Source organism: Triturus cristatus, chromosome 4_1 (assembly GCF_964204655.1).
Source record: "Triturus cristatus chromosome 4_1, aTriCri1.1, whole genome shotgun sequence".
Classification (NCBI taxonomy): Eukaryota; Metazoa; Chordata; class Amphibia; order Caudata; family Salamandridae; genus Triturus; species Triturus cristatus.
Window position 1 is genome coordinate 936,440,080 of NC_140585.1, and position 23,144 is coordinate 936,463,223.

At 49.7% G+C, this 23,144-nt stretch overlaps 1 protein-coding gene across 1 annotated transcript in view; it reads right to left on the bottom strand.

Annotated features, from left to right (window-relative positions):
* Positions 1-5,764, bottom strand: part of LOC146855867 (vomeronasal type-2 receptor 1-like) — a 148,003-nt gene extending 142,239 nt beyond the window's left edge. Inside the window, exon 1 of the mRNA XM_085651186.1 lies at positions 5,507-5,764. Coding sequence (XP_085507312.1) covers positions 5,507-5,764 — 258 coding nt within the window. The remainder of the gene's footprint in view (positions 1-5,506) is intronic.
* Between the last annotated feature and the right edge of the window lie 17,380 nt (positions 5,765-23,144).

The window sequence follows — 23,144 nt, forward strand, 5'->3', positions numbered from 1 at the left end:
TTTATATCGATGTAAGTAATATCGTAATCAAAAATTTCGATGTCAATAATATCGATATTTATTTAGTGTAATGTAATTTAATATGTATTTTATTTGTATGTTAAAGATTATTGTAATGTATTTTAATAAATTTAAAAATAAATGTTTAGAGATTAATAATTATTTTAAATTTAATTTAGCGTTTTAGTATCAGAGCGGGTTGTGGGTTTATAGGGGAATAGGGTGGGAAGTAATTTAATTATAATTAATGAATTAATATGTATTGTTTAATTGGTATTTATGATTAATTAATTGTTAATTAACTAATAATTGGTAAATAATAATATTAATTAATTGTTAATTAATTATTAATTGTAAACTAATTTTATTAATTGCCTAATTATATACATTATAATTAGTTTATTATTAATAATTATTTATTTTTATTGTTAATTAATTAATTGTTAATTAGTAATTAATTGGTGATTTAATTTTATTAAGTGATTAATTGATAATTAAATTAATTATGTGAATTTTTATGTGTAGTGGGTTGTGGGTTTATAGGGGAATAGGGTGGGATGTAATTAAAATAAAATAAATAATGATATTTTTTATTTATTTGTAATTATTATTAAATAATTGGTATTAGTTAGTTAAATATAGTAAATATAAATAATTTAATATTGTATTTTATTTGTTGTTATTGCTAATTAATGTATTGTTAATTAATAATTAATAGGTGAATATTTGTAATTTCGTAGTTAATATGTATTAATTAGTCAATTAATAACTATAATAATTATAAAGAATGTATTATTAATTGTAAATAAGAGATAAATTGATATTTAAATCTATTGTGTATTTTGTATGTGTAGTGTGTTGTGTGTTAAAGGGGGAATAGTGTGGGATGTAATTTAAAGTTATTTATTTAAATATTTATTTTATATAATTCGTATTTAATAATAATTATTTTAAAAATACATTGTTAACATGCAATTTTTTTATAACAAAGTATTGAATTGGTTATAATGTTCATAGAATCACTATGCTATCTAGTGCTTTCCCAACTGTTTTACTATCTGGAGTGGGAATATTAATTTTTACCCCTACGCTATCCAGCGCTTTCCCTACTGTTGCACTCTCTGGAGTTGGAATAGTAATTTTTACCCCTACGCTATCCAGCGCTTTGCCTACTGTTTCACTTACTGGAGTGGGAATAGTAATTTTTACCCTTACGCTATCCAACGCTTTCCCTACTGTTGCACTCTTTGGAGTTGGAATAGTAAGTTTTTACCCCTACGCTATCCAACCTTTTCTCTACTGTTGCACTGTCTGGAGTGAGAAGAGTAATTTTTACCCTTACGCTATCCAACACTTTCCCTACTATTGCACTCTCTGGAGTGGGAATAGTAAATTTTACCCTTACGCTATCCAACACTTTCCCTACTATTGCACTCTCTGGAGTTGGAATAGTAATTTTTACCCCTACGCTATCCAGCGTTTTCCCTACTGTTGCACTCTTTGGAGTTGGAATAGTTATTTTTACCCCTACGCTATCCAACGTTTTCTCTACTGTTGCACTGTCTGGAGTGGGAATAGTAATTTTTACCCTTACGCTATCCAACACTTTCCCTACTATTGCACTCTCTGGAGTGGGAATAGTAAATTTTACCCTTACGCTATCCAACACTTTCCCTACTATTGCACTCTCTGGAGTTGGAATAGTAATTTTTATCCCTACGCTATCCAACGTTTTCCCTACTGTTGCACTCTTTGGAGTTGGAATAGTAATTTTTACCCCTACGCTATCCAATGTTTTCCCTACTGTTGCACTCTCGGGAGTTGGAATAGTTATTTTTACCCCTACGCTATCCAACATTTTCCTTACTGTTGTTTTTATTGGAGTTGGACTAGTAGTTTTATTGTGTCTGATATTTAATATGTTTTGTAATATTTTAGCTATTGTAATATATAATTTATAATAAAAATTATTCAAATTAAAAATATTGATTATTATTTGCTATATGTAATTATTTAATATTTGTAAATGTTATTGTTTTATGTGTATAGATGTATTGGTAATTTAAAAAAATATTTAATAATTTATATGTTACAGAAATTATTATTAAAAGTAATTATTAAATAAGTGTATATATTATATATATTATATATATTTTTAATTAAAGTTTTATTTAATTATATATATTAAATATACATTTTAAATATTATAAAATATATTTAATTATGTTTCTTTTATTTATAAGCATTATTTGGTTTATTTTACATATATTTTTAAAGTTAAAAAAAAACGATATTTTTTAATTACGATATTTTTGACATAGATATTAAATTATCGATATTTTTGTACTTACCATGTTGTAGATAGGATGTCGATATTCTTGACCACGATATTTTTGTTGCGATATTTTTGTAGGTCGATTTTCTGTGTTTCGAAATTATGTCATACAACCCAATTTGTATAATTCACTGGGAAAGCAAACCAGGCCAAGACAACCTTTGTATGTGCCCCAGGAAAATAGAATAGTGAAACAAAACATATTTTGCCCATTTAAGACTCACACTCTGGAACACATGTGGTTTATTTTTTGATCCTGTGTACATGTAGTTCAACCCAGAAGTGATCTTAATTTCCACAAGCAAGCGCATAATAGAAAATTTAGATTATCATTTCCATTTTATCGATGCAGAAAAGTGTGTGTATTGATTCCTTGCCTTTCACTCCTAATGAAGCTAGTGAGTGGCAGAAAACCTAACTGCTTGTAAATGATATTCGCCATCTGCTAATGTTATTACCATATTTTTAACTTTTTGTCCAATTTAGTGCAGGATGGCAACTGTTTTCTCAGTTTTTTTTTTACTGATTAAAGAAGAAGGAGTTAGATGCAAATACTCCTCAATACATTTATCATAATTATATTTATCTGAATCTATTAATGGCCCCATTTAGAGTTCCAAGAAGCAGAAGCCCCATGGGGTTCCCCTTCCCCAGCAGACATTACTTCACTAAAGGGGTTGAGCTGCCTCAAATAATGGTGGGAAAACTGGAAGACTCACCTGGCTCCACTGTCAGAAACCCTTGACCATGAAAAAACCGCACAGTATGTCAAGGACATATTTATTTTGCAAACAGAAAGCAACCCAAATATTGTCAATATTCCCTACGTGCAGGAAGAAACCTTCCAGTGTACCAGAGACATTGAGGTTTCAAATACATACCCCTGATTCTTTGGGGGTTTATTCTGTGGAAAATGAAAAAATAACCCTGTCCTGGCTCACCCATAATGATGTAATAACATTTTGCAAAGGCTGGCATTGTTTTATGTTACCGAACGTTTTCCTACCATATTGATGGGAACACTTTCAGCATTAAAAGCATACCACCAATCAACCATAACCACCATTATAGCAACCCCTAGAATCCATCGATTAAAAATCCAAGCCTCAAAAATCTATATCATTCTCCAGGAATTTGCAGCTAACCCCATTCACAAATACCAAAACAAATGGCGTAATTTATGCCTTAAGAAAGGATATACCCACCTAACGTAAAGCAACTGGTCACTTATCTGGAGACACGCTTCCAAACTAAAAATGTCCCAAGCCATTCTGCAGTGCAAATACTGATTGCTATACAGATCCTTTGGACCCCCACTAAACTCGGCAAAGCAGGCCAGCTAAACTCAAACAAATGTTGGAATTGCTCCTCAGATGTTGGCGACCTTGAACATATGGGGGCAGATTTAGGTTCCCTAGCGCATCCCTGCAAATCAGCAGGGATGTGCAAGGGAAGGTGCGCCACGCAAGTTTGCCCTTGCGCCACCGCAGATGCGCCGCATTTACAATGTGGTGCATCGTGGCGCAAGGACAAGCAGATGCGTGACGCATCTGCCGGCGTAAGGTTGGCTCATTGCTGGAGTTGCGTCGAAACCGCGGCGCAGCTCCAGCAAGGCTCGGGGTGCCCCTATCCCTAACATGCTGCGTCAATCCTTACGCCTGCTTCAAGCAGGCGCAGGGATTTGACGCAGCATGGCCGGAAAAGTGACTGAGTGAAATCTTGTAGATTTCACTCAGCCACTTTTCAGAGGCGTTCCTGCGCCGGAACGCCCCCCCCCGTGCAGGTACACCCACATGTGGCGCAAGCTTTACAACGTGACGCATCTCCCTAGATGCGTCACGTTGTAAATCTGCCGCAGCATGGCACTGGCTTTGCGCCGCCGCAGCGTCACAAAAGTGACACCACGGCGGCGCAAAAGTGACGCACAGGGCTTATAAATCTGCCCCATGATTTTCTACTGCCCAATGCTCCGCTCCTACTGGGAAAATATTAATAAAACTTTGTAAATCGTCTTCCACTGTAACGTTGTACCTGATCCGGTGCTATTCACTCTAGGACCCTGGGCATTCCCCAGTCCCCACCACTCATTTCAACAGAACTTCTTTTATTTGACCTGCTTCTCACACTGGGTTTCAAAACTATTTTATGTGACTGGAAGGACCTCAAATCTATCTCATATCATGCCTGGTGGGCCTGGATCTGCTTTCCCAGAAGCGCCAACAACATTATCCTTAACCAAAACTTCAATCAGGACAAATCAAGACTACTTTGGTCCCCCCTAAATGCTCACATGCTAGCCAAATTCACTCCAACTTAGATATTGGGGTGCCTCAGCACCCGGGATATTCCCCTTTCCCTTCCTTCCCTCCCCTCCAACCCACCTACTTTCTTCTTTTACATCATCCTTCCTTCACTTCTTTGATCCTCTTTCCATCTTTTTCACTCAAGAAGTATAAACCGAGTCGAACACTGAGCTACTGCTTCCAACCACTAAAAATAAAAAAAATGTGACACCCATCTTCCCTCGTCCTGTACTACCCCTCCAACTGGTTGATCGCCGAAGCTTCTCAAATGATCTTGTTGCTATTGACTTACGGCTTATGCACTGGTGATGAATAAAATGCAATGTACAACTGTTTACTTCTCGCTGTTTCCTTTTTTCATTTGGTTACTGGATGTATCTTCTCTCTTTACTTTTGCACAAATGAAAATGGCTAATACATTTTTAAAAAAACATTCAAATGAGGAATTTAGTGTGGAATTTTGGTATACTATCTGTGGTAGTGCATTATGTGCTGCTTTTTTCTTATGATTAATAGCAATTTGAGGTGATGTGTCTTGGTACTTGGAAGGTAAGCACACAGTCACCATTCCATTGCATGGTGTAAAATCTGGAAATTTCGGATGCAGAATATTAAATAGAGTGTGAAAGTATTTGTGATGGATTTGGAGTACTACTACTCCGCTATTTTGCACATTGTTTAGAATCTTAAGTAAAGAGAATCCACCGGATGCAAAGGTGGTATCAGGATTCTGCTTGTGTGTAAAAAGTAAAGCTACAAATGAACTCTCTATTTTAAGACAACATTAAAACTACATTACGAAAACGCATGAACGTTGACCACACTGTTTGTGCTCATCCCTGAAACCCTACTCTATTTTCTCTCTTACTTGTGGTATGTTGAGACGCCCTAGAGTTCTAGCCATTTCCACTGAAGCTGGAGAAAACACGTCTCCGATGATGGCAGCCATCTTGTGGGTGCGCCGACACCTGTAATTGGGCAGTGTGCCTGTGTGCCCTGACAGCAGCCACAAGGTTCCCTGGAGTGCACCAGATTCAGTGTAGCAGGAGTCCACAATTCGGAATCCAAGGGTAATGTTGGGCAAAATCTGAGAGTTTCTGTTAATTTCGTCAGTTGCAAATGCCATCGCAAGAACGCACTGGTACATTTCCGGGTATATTCTGCAAGTAATGAGAACACTGTGCATTAAAGGTGACATTTCTAAGAACTTTGCTATAATAGTTGAAAACATGTTTTGAACATGTTTCTTTATTAGAAAAATAAATAAGTTGTAATGCTCGCAAATGAAGCTTACTTAATGAGTGTAGTGTAGTACAACTTTTTTCAGGGCTTTAGTAGCAACATGAACGGTGCTTACTTTTTCCAATAGACACATTGAGGTATTTTACCTTCATTTCAGAAGAGTGGAACTGGGAGGGTCATGTATATCAACTGACGGGTCTAAAAACGGGAAAATGGTGGTGGCAATGGGTAAGGGTAAGCAGAGCAGTGGAAAAGACCAAGATTTTTTGTCCGTATTGGCCACACTCCATTACGGAAGATATTTACCTCTCTGGGAAAAGGGAACAAAGGGACAAAGGAGAACATGTTTACCTTTTTATATCTTGATCTGTGTGGTGGAGGGTTGGTAGGTGGATATTGCCAAAAGTGGAAGTGGAAAGTAGGGCTCGATTCACGAAAACAATTGTGATCATGTGGAATAGCATACAGCTGCAGCATACGTAATTTCACAATTCACAAAAACCCATTTGGACATATATGCATATCAATTGCCTAACACACTCATGTCTGTCTCACCTGCAGAAGATTCTGCTTGCGAGAAAAAGTAATACCATGTGATAAATGTAGGCATGCACAAGCAGTTAGACCCATAAAGTAACAAGCATTGGAAATGCAATAGGTCTCGCATTTGTTGGAGTTGGAGATATTGGCATTGTAAATGGCAATGTTTTTTACTTATGCAATAGATCTTGTATTTTGTTGGAGTTATTGGGACTGTAAATGGCAATGTTTTTTACTTATGTGTTTAGGCATACCGGATGGGTGGAAAAACGTGTACCTGGGTTGAAAAAGTCGGGAAAGCAAAGGTTGATGTGCACATTACATGCAAAGAGAAACTTGAAGAAGGGATGTAATATACAAAACATTCAACAGGGTAGTATTCTTTTAGAGAAGCTTTCAAGTTCTGTGGTTGAGTACAGAGAATGCTGAATCTGCAGCAACTAGTGAGAGCACTACAACACAATAAACCCGAACATCATTACAGCTGAAAATCATTCAGGTCATTGAGATCAGTCAGGAAGAGAAGACCTATGTTGCAATCAAGTAAAGACCCTCTGTAGGCAGGTAGCGTAGGTTTTATTTTTTTTATTTTTTTATTTTATTGAAAACCATATGAAATACATAGATTTTAATCCAGATATACATCCTTTAAAATCCATCAATGACGTCCGAGGGGGTAATAAATAGCACCAATTAATCAAGAAGCAACACATTTAGTAATTAATAAGCAGGGGATCTTAAAAAAACATTATTAAGCTAAAGAATAAAAAGAACGCCTAAAATCTCGAGACTCATATCCACTGCCTCAAAAGAAAAACTAATAAAATTACATGAAGTATACTGTCCATGTTAAAGTGCCAAGTTCTGAAATTCATAAAAATAAGGACAGATTGGAGGAATACAACAGATTGTATACAACTTTAGAAATCACAGTCAAAATACAGTGCCCAGATTTTCTCAAATTTCTTAAGTCCCCCAATTCGTGAAGCATAGATTTGTTCGCTTCTTTTAACCTGACCCAATTTTAGAACCCATTCAATTTTCAATGGAATTAAATCCATTCGCCATCATTGAAGTAGAAGTGATCTGGTGACAGCCATTCCATTATATAAAAGTTTAATCAACTTCTCAGGTAGCCGAAGGTCTGGGTCATAACCCCACACTATCAGTCGAGCGTTAATCCCAGTCGATATCAAACTTTCTGTTGCCAGATAGTCAAAAATATAATTCCAAAGTTTCTGGATCAGGGGGCACTGCAATATTATATGAGTCCAATTGGCTAAAGGGTGAATATGGCACTGGAAACACTGCCCCGATTGACTGGGATAAACCTTGGATACAAAGCAAGGGGTTCTATACAGTAACCACTTGCTGAAATATAACATCCTTCTCCAGTTAGCCCCTCTGACTGAACTAAAATGCAAGTTATTAATTGTAGACCACATATTTGCTGTAAATTCCAGGTCCTCATATTTGCCCCATTTTGTTATGGCCTTGGCTTCCAGATCAACCCCTTTAATTGTGGCTAAACATTTTTCCAATCCCCCAGCTTTTTCACTACCCTATCTTCAAGCAAGTCGAAAACTAACTGTTTCTGGCCATTAATCTGAAGCAGATCAAGTGTGCTAAGGAACTTACTGAGAATATTAAATGACCCAAGGAGGAGGAAATCGCCAGGGAATAATTGAGACAATTCATTAATATTCAGCCATCTATCGTTCCGGAGAAAATCGGAGAGTTTATGAAAGCCGGCCTTATTCCAATTTTGTATAATTAAAGATGAATCTCTAATACATGTTGACACAAAAAGATCAGCTATTGGGGTTGCGACATTAATAACTGGAATGGAATACAGTCTGAAAAAAGCCTGACGTTTATGAAAAAACCAATGTAAACACTTATATTTTACTAATTTAGGAGATCTAAATATTGATAATGGGCAGTGGATCTGATTTTCTTTACAAATTAAATTCATTAAGAAGTTAATAAAAAGACCCGGATGTGGACCCTGCTTAAATCTAGACATGTACTGTGCAATATACGCAAAGGTGCCGATCACGATCCGGCAAAAACCCGGTACGAACCGTCGGACGGAGCATAATCTCCGCCCGACGCGTACCCGGTCGTCAAATTTTACAAACAAGGAATTACGATTCGCACGGGTACACCATTACCGTACGAATCGTAAAAAAGCCCGACCGAACAAAAAACACCTACCAATGCGATCCGGGAAAGCGCCGACCTGACGTCGGGACGCACGCAGCCAGCCATTCACGACCCAGGAATCACGATTCGCACCGACGTCACCCCGCACGGTGAATATTTTGCGGCAGCCAAAAACTGCCGGGAAATCAGGACGACGCGAACAAGGACCACCAGTACGCGACGGACAGACGACGCCGCGAACAAGGAGGACCAGTACGTGACGGACAGACATGGACCCGAACCTACGAGTCATCCCTGCCCTCATAGCAGTCCACCTCCTCTACAGGTTACGACGCAGACGCCGCAGAAGGTCAGAATAACTAAGGGAGGGGGGAAAGTGGGGTGGGGTGGGGGTGGCACTACCAGGGCAGGCCACAAAACAACCACATGAGTGACACACTACACATGGCCTGGACATACCTGACTCCCATGCCCAGGTCACCACGAGGGGGTGGGGGCGTGTCCTGATAAGCCAGCGACCGCCACAACGGAAGTCCGTCACCACGCGAACCGGCAACACAACCAGACAGGTACGTCCCGTACCCACGCCTGAAGAGCGTGGGTACGAGTCGGACCACGCCCACACACGTCACCCCAACAATGGCGGGACGGATCGCACCCACGTGGCAAAGGCCTGGGTACGGGCCGCACAAACATCACATAGCGTGGGGACGGATATGTACGGACCCTACCCCCACCCCGTATGCAAGGAGCGTACCCCCCTGCCCAACAGTGTAAGTACGACCCGTACCCCCACCCGCGTATGCATGGAGCGTACCCCCCATGCCAACAGTGTAAGTACGACTCGAACCCCCACCCACGAATGCAAGGAGCGTACCCCCCTGCCCAACAGTGTAAGTACGACCCGTACCCACACCCGCGGACGTACGGAGCGTACCCCCACCACACCAGTGTCAGTAGACTCGTACCCTCACCTCGAATGCAGTGTGCGTACCCCCACCGTGTATGTGCCAAGCGCACATATCCAGAAATCGGAGGTGTGTGTGCAGAGTCCACCCAGCAGTGCCCTGAGACAGGAGTGGTGGGTGTGGAGTCCTCCCAGCAGTGCCCAGACACAGGAGGGGTGGGTGTGGAGTCCTCCCAGCAGTGCCCTGACACAGGAGGGGTGGGTGTGGAGTCCTCCCAGCAGTGCCCTGACACAGGAGGGGTGGGTGTGGAGTCCTCCCAGCAGTGCCCTGAGACAGGAGGTGTGGGTGTGGAGTCCTCCCAGCAGTGCCCTGACACAGGAGGGGTGGGTGCAGAGTCCTCCCAGCAGTGCCCTGAGACAGGAGGGGTGGGTGCAGAGTCCTCCCAGCAGTGCCCTGAGACAGGAGGGGTGGGTGCAGAGTCCTCCCAGCAGTGCCCAGACACAGGAGTGGTGGGTGTGGAGTCCTCCCAGCAGTGCCCAGACACAGGAGGGGTGGGTGTGGAGTCCTCCCAGCAGTGCCCTGACACAGGAGGGGTGGGTGTGGAGTCCTCCCAGCAGTGCCCTGACAAAGGAGGGGTGGGTGTGGAGTCCTCCCAGCAGTGCCCTGACACAGGAGGGATGGGTGTGGAGTCCTCCCAGCAGTGCCCTGAGACAGGAGGGGTGGGTGTGGAGTCCTCCCAGCAGTGCCCTGACACAGGAGGGGTGGGTGCAGAGTCCTCCCAGCAGTGCCCTGAGACAGGAGGGGTGGGTGCAGAGTCCTCCCAGCAGTGCCCTGAGACAGGAGGGGTGGGTGTGGAGTCCTCCCAGCAGTGCCCTGACACAGGAGGGGTGGGTGCCCATCACTCCCAGCAGTGCCCTGAGACAGGAGGGGTGGGTGTGGAGTCCTCCCAGCAGTGCCCTGAGACAGGAGGGGTGGGTGCCCATCACTCCCAGCAGTGCCCTGAGACTGGAGGGGTGTAACACATGTGTGTGAGGCCAGAATTATCCACATGCATACTGGCTACAAGGGAACATGTCCCCATGAACTCATGTCAACAGACTCCACACACAAGTACAGTGATCACCAAGGATGCCACGATTGTCGCAGGTGGAGACATGGCCCTGCATGCATGGCCAAAGTAGAAGGGCTCCGTCACACACACAGCTCATGTAGACACAGCTCTGCGCTAAACATTGGGAACACCCTGCAGGGAAGAAAGCTGGGTACACAGAGGAAGGAATACACCCTTGGACAAGTGCACCATGCAGTAACTGCCTACATGAACAAAGAAAGTTAGCCAACACCTTGTGATGGCACACAGATCACAGGGTCCCACCAATGAGCAGTACACTACTACATATCCCACACACCCAAACCCTTACACACCACCCAAAACCATGTAGCAGCCCCACCAACACCAATACCAGCATAGCAGTAGTGTGATAATGAAAACAAAAATAAGCTTTATTCAGCAGGAGCACAATGTCCGTGGATCGCAGGCAGTTCAATCTTCACAAAGCCCATAGGGCAGTCAATGATTCTCAGCTGGATGGGGGACACAGTGGGATGCGTGTCCCCTACCTTGCCTGCACAGTCAAATGGCATCGTCTTCCACACTGGTGAGGGCATCAGGGGGGGGGGGAGCAACAGGCACCGCAGGGACATCAGGGCAAAGGGGCGGCGTTGTGGGTGCAGGGATGGAGGAGTCCACCACAGGGGGTGGGTCAGTGCCAAAGGCGGAGGCCAGGATGGCACTACACACCTTTGCAAGGTCATCCAGGGAGTCCCCTGCACCCGAAGGGACCTCAGGCCCCAAGGAGGGGGGGGGGTCAGAGGGATGGGTCGCAGCGCCACCGGGGGAGGGTGGAGACAGGGGGGGAGACTCAACCACCCTGACCGGGGACCTCCGTGACCGCTTGCGTGGTGGTGTAACTGTGGGGCTCAGGGACAGAGCGGCCATGAAGGAGTCCTTGGGGGAGATGTGGCCAGGAGAGCTGAGGGGAGGGGATTTGGAGGGAGTGGACTGGGTGGAATGCGGACTCCCACTATGGCTGCGTGTCACACGTTTGCCCCCCGAACCAGTGGGTGTGCCTACCTCACCCTGTGTGTGCGTGTCAGGAGGAGTGCGGTGGACCTTCCCTGCTGGTGTGGTGCCCGTGTCCGTTGATGTGGGTGCATGCCGACGTCTGGGTGTACGTGTGACAGGCATGGGAGTGGGAAGTGTGGATGGGGCAGGGGTAGGTGGGGGGAGGTCGCGCTGCAGGAGACCCACTGCTGCAGTCAGTGTGGAGTCGATGGACCTCAGCAAGTTGCGTTGGTCAGCCTGCGATGAATGAATGCCCTCCAAGAAAGCCTCGATGTTGGTGAGGGTTTTGCCGTGGGCATGGAGGACATTAAGGATCGCAGCCTGACCAACCTGCAGTTGCCGCTGGATGTCCACAGACTCAGCATTGGCGGCAGCAGTGGAGACAGGGGCAGGGGGCGCGGTGCCTGGCAGGAAGGAGACATGCTGTGACCGGGCACGCTGGGAAGGGACACGAGCAAGTGGGAGGCGGCTGGTGGAAACTGAGGGGGCGGTGCGAGGTGGTGTTCCGCTGTCAGCTGCTGGTGCAGCCTCCGCCCACTCGGCGACATCGTCCCCGGACCTGTCAGCTTCGTAGTCTGATGTGCCAGTCGACAGGTCCTCGGCCACACTCTCCTCCGCCTCTGTCCCACTCGATGTGCCAGACCCGATGTCACGGCTGGCACTGGTGCTCGGTCCCTCCGCCTGGTCTGTGTCCATGTCTCCCTCTGTGTCCCCCGACGATGCTGTGGGCAGGGTGGAGAGACAGAAATTATTCAGACACCTGTACACATCTGTCACATGAGTCCAATCTACATAGGTAACATTGCATGGCCTGAAAAGGAAGATCCCTAACATCTACTGAACAGGGTACCGATGTAGGGCATGAAACACACAGTTGGTTGAGCCACCATGCCACTGAAATACCATGGAGAGCATGAGACAATAGCTAAACACAGGAAAAGGAGTCTGACATAGCACCCAGGTCCTGGGGACAATCCAGCACTGCATCTGCACCACACAGCGTTGGCGAAAATACCGATGACCAGGGACCATATCCATGAACTTGAGACACATGCTGCATAGGTAATGCTGAAAACATGCACAACATGACTCGGTCACTGCACATTGCGTGTGTGTCCAGGCACATCACACACTGGCCAGACCCAGCAAGTGGTAATCAGGATTTAACACATAGGCATTGCCCGCCCCAACAAGACCCTACACGAGGCAAATTGTGGAGACACAGGTGGCACCAACATCTCATGGTCTGGGTGATACACACAGGGGCAGGCAAAAAGCAAGATTGGACGCCAAACAGCCAAGGTGCGCCTGTACAAATAATGAGGTACCAGTGCCCATCCTCAGATGAGTATAACAAGACACACAGGCACTGGCAACTGTGAGTATGAAGAAGGACAATCAGGTCAGGCTGCACAGTGGACACCTGTACAAATTAGCACGTCTATATACATGGTGACAGGGGACAATGGCACAGAGCACAACTTACGCTGTAGACACTGACAGTGGCCACGTTCATGATGACACATACACCACTGAGGAAAAGGTGCCCCAGGGGACAGTAGTGGGCACGCAACTACATGCTACTGAATGGTAATGACAGCAACACACGTCACCATCCCTGCACTATGTGTATCGCACAGTCATGCACATCATGTCACAGGCCACTACATAGGACATGCGCGCTGTAAGGCATGACACATGAGAGACCAACTCCCATGTCTGGAGTCAGCATCAGTGCCAACTGACATGGAACCCACATGCAGTGAACTTGACAGTGCACAGGCAAGGTCCCACAACCTGTTACACACCACCCCCACACATGATGCTACAGACATTGTTCCCGTGGACAAAGCGCCAGCCTACATTACCCTGTGAAGGAGTGACTACACACAGACCAGGGAACACATTGCAAGGAGGGGAAGGGTGGCAGGGGCACAGCGCTATACTGGGGCAAACAGGATCTGCACAGCACCTTTAAACCCTGCCAGTGGATTCATGCTACTGTGCCCTTACAAATGCCGGTGACACACAACAAACACACATGTACCTACCCCCTTCCGGCTGCTGCATCGCCTGTAAGCGCCTCTCAAGGTCTGGAAAGACCACCGGCAGCACACGCCTGTGGAGGTGGCTCAGACGGCGGCGGCCGCGGTTCTTGTGGCTCTCAGGTGAGTCCCCCAGCAGGAGCCGTGCAATCCTCCGCGTCCAGCACCGGATATCCTGCCAGCGTTTCCTCACCTGGGCCAGGCGCCGCCTCCGACCATCCACACCCCTCACGGCACTGACGGCGGTCAGCCAGATCTGCTCCTTGGCAGTGGCGCCTACCTGTGAGGAGGAACAAGTGACACCACATCAATACACCAGCCACATGTCACAGAGAGACATATGGGTACAAATTAGCTGGTAACAACAAGGCATGTCATGCAGCCAACGCATTGCACCTTTGTCATAGGGACATCATCCCCTGGTGAGGGGAAAAGCACTACGTGCCACAGTGGGTACACAGGTGGAATGATGGCAATGTCACAATCAATGATCTAGGCTCACACTGTGCATCACACCCACCCCTCCTGGCTCAGGGCACTGCTGTGAGGACTCCATACCCACCCCTCCTGTCTCAGGGCACTGCTGGGAGGACTCTGCACCCACCCCTCCTGTCTCAGGGCACTGCTGGGAGGACTCTGCACACACCCCTCCTGTCTCTGGGCACTGCTGGGAGGACTCTGCACACACCCCTCCTGTCTCAGGGCACTGCTGGGAGGACTCTGCACACACCCCTCCTGTCTCAGGGCACTGCTGGGAGGACTCTGCACCCACCCCTCCTGTCTCAGGGCACTGCTGGGAGGACTCTGCACACACCCCTCCTGTCTCAGGGCACTGCTGGGAGGACTCTGCACCCACCCCTCCTGTCTCAGGGCAATGCTGGGAGGACTCTGCACACACCCCTCCTGTCTCAGGGCACTGCTGTGAGTGATAGGCCCCCACCCCTCCTGTCTCAGGGCACTGCTGGGAGACATCAGGCACCCCCCCCCCTGGGACCCCCCCGACAGTACATGGCATGTGTGTTACACCTGGACGCAATGGCAGAAGTCACAGTCACCACATAGGGACAGTCTGTGGCAGTGGCCTATGCACTCACCTGATAACCTGGTCGCCCATACAGCATGGAGTACTGTGGGAGGATCACATCCAGCAGAGCCATGTTCTCCTCCAGGGTGAATGGCTGTGTCCTCTCCACAGCCCTTGACATGGTTCCAGGGAATCAGTAGCAGCAGCTGGGTCGACGAATGCAAAGATGTGCAGGCAAGTGCTCCCTCATGGGACCTGGCTGCCTTATATGTGCCCTTCTGCCCAGTCTCATGCACAGGAGTACAGAGAGATTGGTCACTCACATTTGCATCCTATGTTTCCACCAATCCCTTCAAACCTAGCAGTCTGTGGGTTCTCTATCGGTTTCATTCTCCTGCATGATGTCAGCCCCACAAACACATTGCAACAAAGTAGACAAATCCCAACTGACTTCTGCTGTGCACCTTCCAGAACAATTTCGAATTTTGAACTTGGTCTCCATGACAACCAGCATGCATGTAGGCCTTAATACTTGTCCCCTATGTAATTTGGAGCATCACACACAGGTACGGTGCGTGTGGGGGCCCTAGGGCACCCCAAATGCATGGCAACGGCCCGTACATGCATGCCTACGCTCTCCATCACTTTTGGTCTGCACGCGTATGCGTACCCGTAGTGGTACGGACCGAACACTCGCATCTACGCTCACTATCACTACGGGTACGCATACGCGTGCAGACCCATAGTGATAGTGAGCGTAGATGCGAGTGTACGGTCCGTACCACTACGGGTACGCATACGCGTGCAGACCCATAGTGATAGTGAGCGTAGATGCGAGTGTACGGTCCGTACCACTACGGGTACGCATACGCGTGCAGACCCATAGTGATAGTGAGCGTAGATGCGAGTGTACGGTCCGTACCACTACGGGTACCCATACGCGTGCAGACCCATAGTGATAGTGAGCGTAGATGCGAGTGTACGGTCCGTACCACTACGGGTACGCATACGCGTGCAGACCCATAGTGATAGTGAGCGTAGATGCGAGTGTACGGTCCGTACCACTACGGGTACGCATACGCGTGCAGACCCATAGTGATAGTGAGCGTAGATGCGAGTGTACGGTCCGTACCACTACGGGTACGCATACGCGTGCAGACCCATACTGATAGTGAGCGTAGATGCGAGTGTACGGTCCGTACCACTACGGGTACGCATACGCGTGCAGACCCATACTGATAGTGAGCGTAGATGCGAGTGTACGGTCCGTACCACTACGGGTACGCATACGCGTGCAGACCCATAGTGATAGTGAGCGTAGATGCGAGTGTACGGTCCGTACCACTACGGGTACGCATACGCGTGCAGACCCATAGTGATAGTGAGCGTAGATGCGAGTGTACGGTCCGTACCACTACGGGTACGCATACGCGTGCAGACCCATACTGATAGTGAGCGTAGATGCGAGTGTACGGTCCGTACCACTACGGGTACGCATACGCGTGCAGACCCATACTGATAGTGAGCGTAGATGCGAGTGTACGGTCCGTACCACTACGGGTACGCATACGCGTGCAGACCCATAGTGATAGTGAGCGTAGATGCGAGTGTACGGTCCGTACCACTACGGGTACGCATACGCGTGCAGACCCATAGTGATAGTGAGCGTAGATGCGAGTGTACGGTCCGTACCACTACGGGTACGCATACGCGTGCAGACCCATAGTGATAGGGCCGTACACTCGCATCTACGCTCTCTATCACTATGGGTCTGCACGCGTATGCGTACCCGTAGTGGTACGGACCGTACACTCGCATCTACGCTCACTATCACTATGGGTCTGCACGCGTATGCGTACCCGTAGTGGTACGGACCGTACACTCGCATCTACGCTCACTATCACTATGGGTCTGCACGCGTATGCGTACCCGTAGTGGTACGGACCGTACACTCGCATCTACGCTCGCCATCACGATGGGTACACATACGGCAGCACTCCCACAGTGATTTGGGAACATGCACAGGCCCTCTCAGCAGCAGTACGGCGGATTTTACACATCACTGTGGTGATAGGCGACACACATGTCGGAATAGGGCGGACATACTTGTCCATGGATGGACATACTTGTCCAGGAATGGACACCAAGGCATCGTCTGTGCATTACCACATGTGTGGGGCACAGGTGTCACAGGCTGTGATGTGGAACATGCCTCCTGAGTGGAGAAGGCACCAGATGTACGATGAGATGTGTACATGTGTACTGTGTGAGGGTGCAATGTGTGCCAGGCATGCCCTTGACTCCTTTGACATGTGTGCATGTGGGACTGCGCACTTGGGGTGAGCGTCACTGGCATGGCACGGACACCAACACACGGAAGTGTCCCATGATGCCCGGTACAGGGGTCATGACACATGACTCATCACTACCCACAGTGCACAATGTGACTATGCCATATATGTGTCCGGGATTTACATCGGGTTGATGTTGTAGCACCCTCAAAAGCTGCAGCCGTTGCAGCAACCAACATGTGGCTGTGTGTAGATTGTCATTGCACACTGTTCCCAACACCATGCCACATGTGTTACCGGATGTGAGGTGCACATGTATGCAAGGGACACGGAGTAGCGTGACAAGGCCATGTCAGCAAACTCACAAGGAATGTGTGGGGAGTCATGACATGTGCACCTTCATGGCAAGGTGTGTGGGCTGGACTAGTGTAATGTCATGTGACCTGTGGCTCAAGTGTTCCGCTGCCAGTCTCTGCAATCAGCATCACACTTCTGCTGATGTGTGGGTGTATGTCACTCCTGTCTTGCGTCGGGCAGTGCACTTGCACTGGGACACAGCTATTTTCATGGCGTGGCATGGGGAGGTTCTCAATCACCGTGTGTAGCTGGGTCTTGGAAGGAGTGTCACCTTGCATCCATACGTGTCCTGGGCATGTAGCACATGCCTGACTCCCTATGTGGCATGTGTGTATTGCCAGATTTACATGTGCTCAGTAGACATGAGTTGTTCTCGTAGTGCACTCACTCTTCCTTGTCACTTCCAAATTACTGCAGAGCGCCTCCTGTTGCCCGAAGAATTCCAGACTTGGCCACCATGCAGGAGAATGACAGGATCCGGCTCTACCGCTTCACCCAACCGTTGATTCTGGAGCTGACGGCGAGACTGGCACCACACCTGCAACCGCAGCACAGGTATCCTACGGCACTGACACCCCAGCTGAAGGTAATGGCTGCCCTACATTTCCTTGCCACGGGTACCTTCCAATATACCATAGCTCATGTTGGTGGCATGTCCCAGAGCATGTTCAGCGGTGTGCTGCATGATTTCTTGGAGGCCATGTTGATTCACCTGGATGACTTCATCAAGTTCCCAACCCCTGAACAGATGACTGAGGTCAAGCGTGGTTTCTATGCCCTGGGAGGGATGCCCCATGTCATTGGGTCCATAGATGGGACACATGTAGGTTTGGTACCACCACACGCACGGGAGGTGGCGTACCGCAATCGGAAGCACTACCACTCCATCAATGCCCTTGTGGTGTGTCTGTCCAACATGGTGATTTCACATGTCTGTGCTCGTTTTCCAGGATCAGCACACGATGCCTACATCATGAGGCGTAGCGGGATGCCTGATATGATGATGCAGCTGCGCAACGAACGGGCATGTGTTGTTGGTGGGTACAGTCTGTCTGTCCTGTATTCTGTTTGGCCGAGCAGCACTACCGCTTCGCCAGTTCTAACGATATCCATGTGCTTTCCATTTAGGGGACGCTGGCTATCCCAACATGCCTTGGCTGCTGACACCTCTCCGCAACCCCATCACGCCGGCCCAGCTCCGCTACAACACCGCCCATGGCCGGACAAGGCGAGTGATAGAGAGGACGTTTGGCATGCTGAAGAGCCGATTCAGGTGCCTCCACAAGACCGGCGGCGCACTCCCATATGCCCCGGCGAAGGTCTGCAAGATCTTCATGGTCTGCTGCATGCTGCACAACATGGCAGTTGAAAGAGCTGTGCCCCTCATCCTGGATCAAGATGACGAGGACCATCCACCCGTGGAGGACGAAGGGCTTGGCAATGGGGCTAGTGATGTGGAGGATGTGGAGCCGCAAGAGGACATCCGGACTCGGCTCATACGCGACTTCTTTGCTTAGTGGTGAGTACCAGGGTCTGAGTGTGCACGCATTGGTCCCCGTGTGGCATGCGTTGTGATGTGTGTCTCCACCTGCATGTATGGCACGTGGGTCAGAGGTGTGTGTGGGTGTGTCACTGGAGTGATGGTGGCAGTGATGGTAGTATTTCCCCAGGCATAATTGTGACCTAGCATGTTGTCATACATACATGTGTCGAGTAAATGCACATGCAAGTGGCTGTGCTTCTTGTGGCTGACTTCTTGTGTGTCTCTCTTCCCCAGGTACCTGCGCATGCCGTTTGCTGGTTGCATTGTTGTGGCACTGCTATTCCTCATGGACATGGCATCGTGGGCTGACTCAGCGTTACAGGCACGGACACGTTTGGAATTCTCCATGGGGTAAGGGATGCATCTGGGGTGTATTGGGTGTGGCAGTTGTTCACGATGTGTGCACACTGCCCCGGTCGGGGTTTGGGTCCTCTGCAGACATGTGGCATCCCCATGGGACACGACATGCAGCTGGGTACACCTGAATAGATGGGCTGCCTGGTTGTCAGTCATCAGTGATGGGATAGTGGATTGTGATGAAGGCATCAATGTGTGTGACACTGCCCTCGGACACATACGGTTAACATTGTCTTGACATGGCGTGGGACTTCCACATCAGCGGATGTATGGTGTATGGCAGTCTCTCCGTGAGCAGCTGTGGGTATTTAGCTGTTATCCGACACTTGTGTGCCAGTTCCATGGCTATCACGCATTTGTGCTGCAGAAGGGGGGTGCCAGTGTTGGAGCCACATGTTACTCCACATGATGTGTTCATGTGTACTTCAAGTTGCCTCTGCAATCCCAAACACATGACTATTAAAGGTGTCCCTATGCCTCCAAGGTGCCTCTTCTCAGTCAATGCTGGTGTGTTGGCACGGTGCATCCTGCATGTCTGGCATGGTATTCCCTGATTGTGGCTATGTGTCAATGTGTCGAGTGGCAAGATGCAAGCTGTGTGTGTGTGCTGAGACTGTGTAATGGGCATGATGTCCATGACTGTGTGGGTATTGTGACATGTGCCATCCCCATGCATCCAACGTTGTCCATGACCCCATTCTCTGCATCCACCGGACTCAAGCTTGCAGGACATGGTTCTGCCACCTGTCTACACGTACCTGGGTGCCCCCCAGGACACGGGCCAGGATCCCTGACCTCTGCGCATGACTGTTGCTGTACTCAATGTGTCTGTCAGCACGGTTGTTCGGCCACCCCCTTAGCTGGTTCTGACCATCACGGGTGTGTATGGTGCTCCATGTCTGTCTTGCCTAGAAAACTGTGACCCATGTGTCCTGTGCCAGACTCAGGCCCCAGGGTGTGGATGGTTGAAGTGAACAGATGACTCAGGCATGTTTAGACTGTACAAGACACATGTTAGGTAATAATGCTACCAGCAGGCATCTACTCTTAATAGTGTGATTTATTATTGGGGGGGGGGGGCCAAGTGAGGGCCTTTCCGGGATTAGGGAATCCAAAGTTCAGTAGGGGAGTTGGTGTCCTTGCCATTGGAAATCCTCAGAGTCCATGCCACAGTCTTTGTCAACATTGGTCAGCCAGTGACCAGCAGGGCCATGTGGCAGAGAATGTCTCTTGATGCTGTGATGCTGTTGCTCCAGTGGGCCAGGTGCCAGGCCAGGTGTCCTGGGAGATGGTGATGTAGCAGCCACCCTCACGGTCCTTTCCGTGGACGACCCGGCTTCCTGCGGGGAACCTCAGCAGCAGGCCGTGACGACGTCTGGGATGCTCCGTCGGATGTTTCCTCCTCCTCCTCATGATCCCTCCCTGTGGGTGGTGATGTTCTCCGCCTTCTGGCACAGGGAGGGTCGGACATGGTGTCGGCCATCCGACGGAGTTCAGCGTGAATCCCCTGGGACGCCGTCACTTGCTGAGCCTGTCTGTCCTCCATCCTCCGTTGGTGTAGCTGTAGACAGGCTATTAGCTCCGCATGTTGCTGGGCCTGCTGGACCTTGATCCCCTCGAGGACGGACACAACCTGGGCCATGCCCGTGGTGTCCTGCCGGTATGAGTCCAGGATGTTACGGACATGGGAAAATACCGGATCCCCAGCCAACTGGTCAGGCTCGCGCCTCCGCCGTTCTCCACTCCCACCACCCCTGCCCACTTGCGTCTGGCCTGCACTTGTGGGCACATGGGGTCTCCGGGACCCCTGAGGGGTGGCATTGGCGTTGTCGCCTGCCTCCTCCTGGGTGCCCGGGACACCGTGTCCCTCCTGGCGAGCCTGGCTGCATTGTGGTGTTGGGGCAGGGATCCTGGGTGTCTCCTGGGATGTGGCAGGAGTGGGGTGGTGGTTGGCACGGTTGTACCTGACGCAGGTGCTGCAGGTGGTTGGACACCAGAGGGGCCAGGTCGGTCGGGGTCGTCCGCAGAGTGGTGAGAGTGGTCGCTGCCGGTGGGATCGGTCTCCTGCAGATCCGGGTCCTGTGAGTGTTCCCCCCCAGTGTTGGGGGGTGCAGCACGACGTTGACCTGTGTGTGAGAGAGACAATGTTAATTTTGATCCATGCAACATCCATGTTTCATCCGTTACAAAGTTGGCACATTTCCTCTTGGAATTAGGATCTGTCTTGCATTCCACTCACAGTGCACTTGTGCATGTGTGTGTCCCTTGGGCACCAATTTGGCCCCTTTAACTATGTGTGGCACAGTCTTACTTGCTGCGTCAAGTGTGACTGCAGTCAGCAGTGGAGTGTGCATGTGTGCCGAGCTATGCATTTGCGCATTCCTTGTAGCACTGTACATGTGCACATGGAGTGGATCCACACACTCATATGATGCAGGTGGCTGTCCTTGTGCTCGTGTACAGGTTGTAACATGGCCCTGCGTTTTGCCATGATGAAGAGGGGGGGTTCTGGCACTGGCCACCCTTGTCTACATGCACGCAGTCCACCTGCTGACGAGCAGACATTCCCACACACCAAAGGACTGATTTGCTCTCCCTGTGTCTCCCTCCTTCTCTGTCCCCCTCTCCCTCCCTCTCTGTCCCCCTCTCCCTCCCTCCGTGTGTCAGCCTCCTCCCTCTGTCCGTCTCCCTCCCTCTCAGTCCCCCTCTCCCTCCCTCTCTGTCCCCCTCTCCCTCCCTCTCTGTCCCCCTCTCCCTCCCTCCGTGTGTCAGCCTCCTCCCTCTGTCCGTCTCCCTCCCTCTCAGTCCCCCTCTCCCTCCCTCTCTGTCCCCCTCTCCCTCCCTCTGTGTGTCAGCCTCCTCCCTGTGTCCATCTTCCTGTGTCTCCCTCTCTCTCTGTCCCCCTCTCCCTCCCTCTCTGTCCCCCTCTCCCTCCCTCTCTGTCCCCCTCTCCCTCCCTCTGTGTGTCAGCCTCCTCCCTCTGTCCGTCTCCCTCCCTCTCAATCCCCCTCTCCCTCCCTCTCTGTCCCCCTCTCCCACCCTCTGTGTCCCCCTCTCCCTCCCTCTGTGTGTCAGCCTCCTCCCTGTGTCCATCTTCCTGTGTCTCCCTCTCTCTCTGTCCCCCTCTCCCTCCCTCTCTGTCCCCCTCTCCCTCCCTCTGTGTGTCAGCCTCCTCCCTCTGTCCGTCTCCCTCCCTCTCAGTCCCCCTCTCCCTCCCTCTCTGTCCCCCTCTCCCACCCTCTGTGTCCCCCTCTCCCTCCCTCCGTGTGTCAGCCTCCTCCCTCTGTCCGTCTCCCTCCCTCTCAGTCCCCCTCTCCCTCCCTCTCTGTCCCCCTCTCCCTCCCTCTCTGTCCCCCTCTCCCTCCCTCCGTGTGTCAGCCTCCTCCCTCTGTCCGTCTCCCTCCCTCTCAGTCCCCCTCTCCCTCCCTCCCTGTCCCCCTCTCCCACCCTCTGTGTCCCCCTCTCCCTCCCTCCGTGTGTCAGCCTCCTCCCTCTGTCCGTCTCCCTCCCTCTCAGTCCCCCTCTCCCTCCCTCTCTGTCCCCCTCTCCCTCCCTCTCTGTCCCCCTCTCCCTCCCTCCGTGTGTCAGCCTCCTCCCTCTGTCCGTCTCCCTCCCTCTCAGTCCCCCTCTCCCTCCCTCCCTGTCCCCCTCTCCCACCCTCTGTGTCCCCCTCTCCCTCCCTCCGTGTGTCAGCCTCCTCCCTCTGTCCGTCTCCCTCCCTCTCAGTCCCCCTCTCCCTCCCTCCCTGTCCCCCTCTCCCACCCTCTGTGTCCCCCTCTCCCTCCCTCCGTGTGTCAGCCTCCTCCCTCTGTCCGTCTCCCTCCCTCTCAGTCCCCCTCTCCCTCCCTCTCTGTCCCCCTCTCCCTCCCTCTGTGTCCCTCTCTCCCTCCCTCCGTGTGTCACCCTCT